Source organism: Mus pahari, chromosome 3 (genome assembly GCF_900095145.1).
Source record: "Mus pahari chromosome 3, PAHARI_EIJ_v1.1, whole genome shotgun sequence".
Taxonomy (NCBI): Eukaryota; Metazoa; Chordata; class Mammalia; order Rodentia; family Muridae; genus Mus; species Mus pahari.
In genome coordinates, this window is record NC_034592.1 from 21,660,366 (window position 1) to 21,671,103 (window position 10,738).

At 39.8% G+C, this 10,738-nt stretch overlaps 1 protein-coding gene across 2 annotated transcripts in view; it reads right to left on the minus strand.

The window, feature by feature from the left end:
* Pbx3 (PBX homeobox 3) overlaps window positions 1–10,387 on the minus strand; it is a 197,097-nt gene extending 186,710 nt beyond the window's left edge. Inside the window, exons 1-2 of one of the 2 annotated variants that reach the window (XM_021192604.2) lie at window positions 9,921–10,387; window positions 9,014–9,087 (exon numbers count right to left, since the gene is read on the minus strand). In XM_021192604.2, the coding sequence (XP_021048263.1) occupies window positions 9,014–9,087; window positions 9,921–10,120 (274 nt within the window). In that variant the 5' untranslated portion in view covers window positions 10,121–10,387. The remainder of the gene's footprint in view (window positions 1–9,013; window positions 9,088–9,920) is intronic. The other variant, XM_021192607.2, reaches the window with a different exon arrangement.
* Between the last annotated feature and the right edge of the window lie 351 nt (window positions 10,388–10,738).

The following is a 10,738-nucleotide window of genomic DNA, read 5'->3' on the forward strand; positions in this document are numbered from 1 at the left end:
ATCATTTCAAACACAACTTTTCATGTTAGTATAATTTGTTCAAAAATGGTAATAAATACATCCATGATGCCAGAGAAATCATTGTACAATCTACTGCAACTTGTTCTGAGCAGTACTGAGAGTTAATCCTACACCCAAGATCTGGTGGAAAAGAAAAACAAAATATTTCAATTTTTCCTGATTTAATTAAAGATGTTCATTATACACATATCTTTTAATGGCCCAACACTCCCAATCGATATTATAAATAACCTGGACCAACTGCAAAGTAATGTCTGTGAACAATTATCACAAAACTAAAACATGGACTGCTGTCAGTTGGCGGCAGAGTTCTTGCTTTCATAATAAATATAAAATCAATTTCCTGCTCTAGTTCCTATTCCAAGTTGAAAATGATATATCTGACTATGAATTCCAACTACCTTCATGGGTAGTTTCTTTTTTTTCTTTTTTTTCTTTTTAAGAGAGAGGTAAGGAAAGCAAGAAAAACAAAGTCATAAGACCGTCAAAGCCACTTCTTCCTCATTTGAGGGTACCTGCGTAATAAAGGTATCAAGCTGCCACTTCCACTTTTTTAAATGAAGCGACTGACTTTTTCCATCAAATGCCTCGTTCCTATAAGTCTTCCAAAAAGCTTTATCTGCAAGGTTTAGTTACCTGAAAGCTTGTAGAAATCTTTTGTTTAAATAATAATATGTAATTTCAAAGCTCTTTTTCTCCCTGTTTTAAGGAAAAAATAACTTCATTATTTTTAAAAGGAAATTTTGTAAAAAATCAAAAGACTAATGAGGAGTCTGGAAAGAGACAAAAATCTGAAGTAACCAGGCATTTTATTAAAAAAAAAAAAAAAAAAAAAAAAAAAAAAGTAGCTAATGTGTTACCTACTAAGTCACCACCACCACCACCACCACTACCCCACCCCTGCCCATCCCACAGAAATGTAACAAGGACTCTGTCCCAAGAGAGGCTCTCACCTCTGTGTGCACATTTCTAACTCCCATCCCATGCCCAGCCATGCCCAAGGAGTTGCAAGCCTCCATACTGTACATGCATGGCAGATGTGAGGACTAAAGAATCCATATGGCTCTGGGATGGTATGACTTCCTGGGTCTAGATATAATGGAGTTCAGACACTAGAACCAGGGCCCAGTACAAATACCTCTCTCAAACACTCTATCTAACCAAACCTAGAGATGTGCAGTTAGCAATCTGCACCTCTTCCAATGCTTTATGTAGGTAGAAGCTCTGAGTTAGAAGAAACGTTAACTTTTTCTTAAGCCCAGAGAAATTCTGTCCTTCACTTCTCCAGTCCCTTTAGTCAAGCATCTATTTCCTCATAAAATAATAGAAAATCACAAAGTAGCTTTAAGGAGCTAAATTCAAATGCCTTACATTAGCCACAACTCAAGAAACCAGAACAAAGTAAGAAATTTCATCTTCAACATGAAAATCAAATCCAGTAATCTTACATGTCGATACACGAATATAAATTCTACAGGTTGTGTAAAGGGCAAAGTTTAACTACTAATTAATTCTATTGGTTCAAGTTTCTTGAATTCAAGTCAAAATCTTAATGCTCATTTAATACAGTTTCATGAGGCCCAATTTAACAACTTCTTTTTTTCCTCCCAAGTAAACATTCATGTGAAATTCAGTTTAGTGTTGACTTTGGTAAACGACATTTATATTTATAGAGAGGTAACTGATAGTCACTCACTAGCCATGTTGCTAAAGTCATTTCAGGAAGAAGAAAGGAAATGACCAAATTCTTAATTTCACACAGAATATAAAATGAAATTTTCATGTAACATTTAAATAATCATAGGGGGGAAAGGAGTTCAATGTTCCAGAACCTTCTCTAAAGCTTTCAATCAATTTTATTTATATGCAAAACCAAGAGAAACTGGGCAGGGGGGGGGAGATAAAAAAAAAAGAAGAAGAAAGAAAAAACAAAACACATACAAGGAATAAAAAAAAAAAACAAGCTCCTCCCGATGCTAAAGCTCTCAATTCACTGACAGGCAAATGGCTTCATGCTGCCACTTAATCTCATTTCTTGCATAATGCCCTCTAATTAGCATATCAAAGTGAATTAATACTTCTAGGGCATTAGCAATGGGGAAATCTGCTCCAGGCTCACAATAGCAGTTAAGAGAGAGCCAAGAAATCCTCAAAAACACCACAAACCACTTTGCATTGCAAAACTGTTCAATTTATTTATCCTCTCTCTCTAAACACTTTTACCGCACACTGTTTTACTACTGTTCACCAAACAAAATGATAATTGCCAAAGTTACCAGCATCTGTAATGCCTGTTTAGAATCTTAATTTAGATTATGTTGCAGATAATTCCTATATGCAACCATTTGTTCTATTATAAATGTTAATACAGAGACAGTGGAAATGTTGACATTCTCAATCAGTTAATTTGAATTTGAAATAAATTTTTATGTGATTTTAAAATTTATGATTTTTTTAATGTAAAAGCCACCTGCTGGAGCTGATGCCTAAGAAATATGCTTTGAAAACTGATGTATCACATAAAACAAACAAAACAAAATCATTTTGTACTAACATATGTTGGCATCTCTAATGGTTTAAACATCAGAAGAAACCATCGGCATTGAAAGAATTATACTATATGCCAAACATTAATATGACCACATAAAAAGGGCTAGTACTCACAACAGCTTAGCACTTTTAAAATACTTAAGCTGAAAGAAAACAAATATAAAACTCTTAATAAGTATATTTATCCATAATTAGAGTCAAAAAGTTGTCCTGCTTAAGTCAATTTAACACATTCTGGAATTGACTTCTTTGCTAAATTACACACTGTATTTAAATTCAGTGTGCAAGCAAGCTACACTTTGCACTAAAAACTATAAGTATAAGCATATTATATGTTTAGGTCATGTCTATGTCAAGGTAATAAGGGATTCTAACTGCAAGACTGCTCAGAAAGAGCATTGTTAAAATCAAGACTTTAAGATTGAAACTTGTTTTCTAATATGTTCTATGTCTGAAGGTATAAAAGATGGCATATTTTTCCCCCAATTGCTCACTCAAGCATTACTTTTTAATTTATTTGCTAAATATAGCACTATCACCTAGCTGCGATAGCAGTTTGTTTAATTAACTTCTATAACTTTGTAAAGAAAAGAAAATGTGATAAACAGACCTGGAAAAACTTCACTGATTTATGCCACACTGTATACTGTGATGTAAATGAGTGTCTCTCCACACTTCCTGGCTGGAATGGCCTATAAAAGTAGAGCAAGTACTTGGAAAGGTCAGCATGGGAGGGGAGATGTGGAGCTCTGTCAGTTGCTACTTCACTCATGCTGATCACACTGATAAATGGCTAAAGCACAAGCCTGCTGAGAAAACAAATAAAACATTATTCTCCTAGTGTCAAGATTGAAATAAAAAGGATCTAAAGATTCTTCACAAATACTTGAATCCATATGGGAGAAACCGTCTAAATCCTATTTAACTTGATATGTTAGTACTAATGTGTCAAGAATTTATTTTGAATAACTATTGTATGGTTTCCATATAATAGATGTCATACAAAGTGATCATACAAAGAGATGACTTGTGTGGTTCAGAAAATTCAGTTTCAATTTTTTTAGAGACCCTCTTCATAAAATATAATATCACCCTACAGCATGCCCCATATAGTACCAAAATACAAATAAGATATAACTAAATAAGATGTTAACTAAAATCTTGCTTTGGATTATAAAATTTACAAACTAAAATCTAAACACTACACAAGGTAAATTAAAGGAAAGTCATCGCTATGAAGAAATGTAGTTTTATGTTATAAAAGTGGGTGGATTTGTGTGTTGGGGGGCAAGTCAGCGCCTCCATTACCAGTGAACTAATATACTTATGATTTGGAATAAAGCTATATAAATTAATAAAAATTACATAGTTAAGTTCCCAAATAAAATATCAAAACCATGCAAACCTGTAATGAAACTCACTAAAACTCAGGTGAAAAAGAATTACCTGCACAGATCAAGTTAATACTGAAAACGGTTTCACTATTTGTATTAAAATATATTTTTTTATTGAACATATTTAAAGATCCTCCCATTTTAAAGATATATCTGCATGATACTTCAAGTCAGACAGTTCTAAAACAGCTTGGCAATGACAATTTGTCCAGGTTTTCTACCAACAGATTGAGTGTATTATTGTTTAAGAATGAAAGAGGAAGGAAAAAAAAAAAAATCAGACAAATGTCAGTCTTTTACATCCTTCAAAACCTCCTACAAAACCTCCAGTAAGCAACACAAATCTAAAAAAAAATCTAAAAAATTGACAAAATACTCTTAAATGGCTTTACGAAAAATATATTGATAAAGCAATATAATTTATGACCTTCCTAACATACACCGACTTTGTGTTTTTCCTGGTTAATCACTTAATATTCCCAATATAAACAGACCATAATGTATTCCTAAAATTGATATAAAATTTGAACTAATAAAGGCCCATTACTATTCAGATCACAAAAATTCTGAGAAGGCAAGAGTAATAAAGAAAATAAGATTGGCCAACTGTTGCCATTATTGAACAATGTTCAAAATTCTCTTCTTTCCATATATGTGCATTTACTATTGTTGCTATATATACATATTGTATGTATACATATATGTATATATGTGGGAATGTGGTATTGTTGCTGTTGTCTATAATAAGTAGCTCTTAAAAGCTGGAAAATTCACTCATCAAAACAGAAACATTATACATATATGTATAATGCAATTACTTTCAAAACTTTTGAGCAAATGGTAACTATACTGGATATAATACAAGATCAATTTAAAATATGTAGTAAATACAGAACCATTTAGACTCAGAGACAACAATTTTCATATTTCTTTGCTAAATGTTTACTTAATGACTGATCTGATTTTTATACATTGAAAATTAAAAGAATAACACAGCACTGTAACAAAAAAGGTAGCAAAATTTTACATGGAAGTCTTAAAAAAAAAAAAAAAAAAAAAAAAAGAGGCCAGAAAAAAGATGCCAATGAAACACTAAAACTGTAGGGTGCGGATTAAATGGAAGGGTTAAACTAAGAGTACCTACCCTGCCCTCCTGAAAACCACTCACACTTTCAGCCATGAAGGTAAAAGGGTTAAACATTCCATATCCTAAGTGAGTATAAAACTCATTAATAAACTTCTTCCCTCGTTCTGATATCTAGAATTCTTATGACTTTCTCAAGATGGATTATTTTAAAAGTATAGCATTTATAATAGTCATTTTCTTTTCTTGAATCATAAAAAATCCTTCAACCAGCCCAACCAGCCAAGCAGGCCTTTCTCTTCCCCTGCGGACACCTCCTGCAGTAGAGAAGTTCATTAAGTTTTATGATCTTCCCAAGTCAGTCCTGCTTATAAGCCTCACAAAGCCTACAAACCTGGCAAACCATCACGTCTGCCATTAGACATTACTAGTAAATGAACACTATTTAGGGTTTGTGGTGGCAATAAATCAGGGTTTGGTTGGCAGCTACCAACAATGTGTATTTTAACCTAGCATTGTAAAAGGAAAGGTTATGTTGATTTTTTTTTAATATACACTGTTTTTTTCACAATATCAGTATTTAGATCATATAATAAATTGCTATATTAGTACACATGAAAAATATTTTCCTTGAAAAATGTTTCCTTCATTTTTGAAGGTATATTGTTTTACGAAGGAAACACTTCACAGACAAGATTAAAGTAGTCACAAATGGTTCAGTGAGTATACCAACAGAAGCATGGATGCTAACTTCATCAGAGATATTTAATAAGCAAAGGGTGGTAACATGATTTTGTTATCATCCTAAAGAAAACCCTAGCCCGTCAACTATGATCTTCCTTGCTTACATAGTTTAAAACAGACACATATCTCGATTTTAAAGCCTGTAATTTTAGTTGCCTCTAAAATGTATAAATGTCACAACTCAACAATGAAAAACCTTTCTGCCCCAAAATAACTATACAATAAATTTTATAACAGAATATATTGTTTTTTTTTTTTAAAAAAGCAATCATCTTATAGTAAAAGTATAGTTTCCTTACTTCTGAACAAGAAAATAATATAATTGTGGCAGATTGCCTATTTATCTGTCAAAGGGGGAGAAAATGCTTTTTCATATTTGGTAGGGGAAAAATAAGATGTTTTCCAAACTAAGTCCCTTGTGTGCATCAAAACTGGCAGTATTCACCGCCTGATCAGAAACCTCAAAATCTACCAGCAGTTCTACAAAGATATAGTTTTTTAATGATTTTGTCTTATTTTAAAAGAAAAACAAAACCAAAATCACACTGTCCACTAACGTGGCAGTTCCCACCCGCCACCCCTCCAGTTCACAACTTGTCAGCCCCCTCCCTCCCCTTCACTATGCAGAATAGAGTCATCACATAATATTCCTGATTTATATTCACAAATGACTAGATGAACTTTCTGTAGGTACTTAATCCTTATGTATTATTATAATTGATTAATAAAATGATTTAAAGAGAAAGTATTAAGAAGCATACACATATTCCCTAACACTTATTTTCTAAGTTCATAATGTCTCTAAAGCAGAACTGCAAAAGCATGCAAGGGATAGGCCCTGGAATATGCTGCCCGGCTTTCTCTGCTTTGGTAACACTAATGTCTACACAGCTGTTTTATTTCAAATTGAGGGCTGAGCCTAGCGATCCTGTCTCCTTCTAAGATTGGGTTCAGAGCATGAGGCAGAGCTACGGATAGTAGGGGAGAAAGGAGAAGAGAGAGAGCTTCACCCCATCAATCACTCAGTACTTAAACCCCATCCCTCTCAGAGAGGCAGGCAAGAGGATGGCTCTGCCCAGACAGCCGCCTTCACTCTCGGCTGCTGGCTTTTTATAAGAGATAACCTGCAAACTTGGGTCACAGGTCAACACACAAAAAGAGGATCTAATTTACAAGTTATCACTGAAAGCCCAAGAAACAATTTTCAAAACACAGAAATTTCTTTTGTCTGTTCTCTCCTGGTTGTTAAATAGCAATAGCCCTACCAAAGCTCTCTCTGACCATAATCCCAGACTCTGAAAAGACTTGTTTCTTTTCCTAACTCACCTTTGACATGTCGTTGACTACGCTTTCCGTTCAGAATGGTGTAACTAAGTCCTGTGCAAATAAGCAACTAGAAGACTAACACTTCTTAATTGAATTTCTCCTGCTGATAAGTGTTCAAACATGAAATGCTATGTAGTTCTATGTGGTTAGACCAAAACTTTAAAGGGATAGAAAAATAAATAAATACAAATCATAAAGAAGGGTGTTCTTGCTAGAGAAGAGCATCAATTCCCTCTCTTTAGTAATATAGTGCCATATAAAATTGAATCAATCTTAATATTCACAACACAGTCAATATTCCAGTGCTTAGCTGTCAGCATGAACTGGAGTGGAGCCCTGATAGCAAGAAAATCCTTAGAAATTAAGCAACATAAATGTCCTAAGAGTATATACTTTTATTCACCCAAATTAAAAGCCTTCAAGGTTCAATGCTGGACGTCTTTATAGTTAGATTAAAATCATCTAACATCTTAAATCATAAGGTACTCAAAAGGTGGTTAAAATCAACATATAATAAGTCAATAATTTAAAACGACTTTGGTTTTCAGAATGTAAAGTATCACCAAAAAAAACAAAAAACAATCATTTAAAAAAAAACACAGCATGAGTGAAAAGCAAATAAGGTTATTTCTTTAAGCTCTCAATATTTACTAATAATTATGGTTTAGCATACATACATTAAGAGAGAGCAATAAACTATCATCTTCTCTGGCTTACTTTTAGGAATACTCTGTTTAAACAGAGTATAACTTAACTTCCTGCCTAACAGTCCTATGCAGTATATTATTATTTGTAAAATCAACTCAAAGATAGCCAAACGTTGAAACATTAAAACAGCCTTAACTGGAAAATACAATATACTGGACTTGATTTTTTTTCTTCTTTGCCTCAATTTACAAAGGGGCAACTTTAAAAGGCAATACAACCCAACACATACAACAACAAATAAATCAATCAACGGTAAAGCTTGATTGATAGGTTTTTTTTTAACAATACAGGAAAGATAACTAAACACAAACTAAAATATGTGAAACATATGTATATATATGTAATATATATATATATATATATATATATATATATATATATATGCACTTTAGCTTTACTCTTAAGTCAAGAGTAAAAATACCTTAAATAGAAAAAGTCTGACAAGAAAGTTAAACTATAAGGAACTGTCAAAAATTTCCCTACTCTGTATCAGCAATTTTCATTCCAGCACTTCTGCAAACCTCTCCTACTCCTGCCTGAACTTCAGAATGTTTGTTTCATCAGCATCTGTGGACATCTTTCTTTATATACTGAAGCTCAGTTTTACAAGTGCAGCAGTTGTAAAACAGAGGCTATAAGTACTAATAGGCATGATACATTGTATATGCCTAAGCACATGATTTTCCTTCCTGGATTCCTAAAAATCTTCCCACCTAAAGCACTAAGTCCAGGGTGTTACTGAGGTGTGTTCGGTTGTGTCTTCCACCAGTAGAACCGAAGCTTAAAACTGTCTAAGTAAAACAAAGTTCTAGTGATGCCTCTCCGGGGGAACCGGTCCCTGGCATCCAGTCTCCCACTGCTCCTTTTAAAAAATGCTACACAAGGCAAAAAGAGATAGGAGAGGGCAACTAGCTAGAGCCCCCTCCCCGACTGAAGCCAGGGACACCTCCTAGGGAACTGCGACACAGGTCCATTCTCGTATTCACTTCATTTTGTACCAAAGCAGAATTGAGAAATAGACTCCAGATTTATTGCAGTTTTTTTTCTCAAGATCAGGAGGTGGGAAGCAAAGAATGATCAAAGATGGCGGTGCCCAAAAGCAGCAGCTCTCAACTGGAGAGTCGAAGGAGTAGATCTGACCCCACCTCGGGGGTCTCCGGGCCCACTGTGGGCAGCAGAGTCTTACCTGTTTTCTCTTTGATCTCACACAAGACGCTGAAGAGCGCCGGTTTCATTCTGTGACAGTTCAGAGCATGTTTCCTAAAAAACAAATAGCAAAACACAAAGGTATTAGCATCACCTATTGGAATAATATGGCGCCTTCCTTTAAGTTAGACCCAAGATTTAAAACCGGCCCCCAGTTTGGAAAAGCTCTTCTGAACCACTTTTCCATAGAAAGTCAACAAAAACTCAAGTTGACTAGTTCGCAACTGGCCGCAAGCTCTAGCGACGGAGAGCTCCAGCCCGATAGCAGCGTGACCCATCTGCTGGGCCGACAGAAGCCTGGGCGTACGCAGGAGTGACCCGCGCATGAGGCTCCGCTCCGGGGGCCGCGGCGGGGACCCAAGGGACCAGACCGGCGCGGAGGGAACCCCAACGCCCAAGCCCCACAGGAGGAGCGGGCGCAGCGGCCAGCCGGCGGCTGATAATCAGCGGGTGACAGCTCCGCAAAGTTTGCCAAGCGGCCCTCCCTCTAGAGAACTTGGCGCTCCCGCACAGGGACGTGCGGGGAAGCAGCCGGTCACCCCGGACTGGGCCGAGGGGAGTGGGTGCCCCGAGTCTGGGCGGGCGGAGAAAGTTGCACTTTCCTGCGGTGCGGCCACGGACCCGGCTGGGGCGCGGAGCGCACCGGGGTCCGGGCGGGAGGTTTAAATCCGGGGAGGGGGGCCTGGCAGCAGGGCACGGACGAAGCAATGATCGAGTTTGTCCCGAGCCCGGCGAGCAACTTTGCCCGCGCGATGGGGGACACCGCAAGTGCCCGGCGGGCGGAGAAAGTTCCCGCCCGCGACTGAGGCCCCGGTCCCGGGAGCCAGCCGGGACCCGAGCCCGGCTCCCGTACACACACAAAAGATGCTTAATGAGACGACACCAACTTTGCTTGCGCCTCGTCCAAGCTCTGGTCGGTGATGGTCATGATCTGGTGGAGGATGTCGCCGATGTCCTGCTTCCTGCCGTCGCCGTCCGCCCCTTCGTGGCCGTGAGGGGGAGGCGGCAGAGCCATACCCCCCTGGACCGAGTGGCCGGCCAGGTTCACCCCGGCCAGAGTCTGCAGCATCCTGGATTGATCGTCCATCCCGCCGCGCGCGGGCGGGAGCGGGCGGCGGCGGCGGAGGCGAAGGCTGAGGAGGCGGCGGCGGCGGCGGCGGCGGCGGCGAGGGAGGAGAAGAAAGAGGGGGAGGGGGAGGGGGAGGCGGCCGCGCGCTCCCCGCCCGCGCGGGAGGGGGCGGCCTGGCCCGGCGCGGCCCGCGACTGAGGGGACGCGGACCGGCGTCCGGCTCCGGCTTCCGCCGCGGAGGAGACTGAGGACAGCGGCGGGCGGAAGCGGCGCGCTCGCCGGCGGAGGCGGCGGTGCCCGCTGCCCTCACGCGGCCGCCGCGCTGCCTCCTCAGCGCCCGGCGCCGCGCCGGGCGACCCCGCACAACTTGGTCCTCAGCGCCAACCGAGTTGCCGGGACGCCGCGGCCGCCGCCGCCCGCGCCAGCCAGAACGGTCCCCTCCCTCAGCCGCCTGCCGCTGCCGCCGCCGCCGCCTCAACCGGGCGGGATCGGAGCACCGGCGGCCCCGAGGGAGGGAGCGGCGGCGGCGGCGGCGGCGGCGGCGGGCGGCGGCGGAGGCGGAGGAGGAGAAGGAGGCCGACGGGCGGGCCGCGGGGAGCGAGAGGGGCGGAGGAGGAAAGTTTGGGAGCGGGCGGG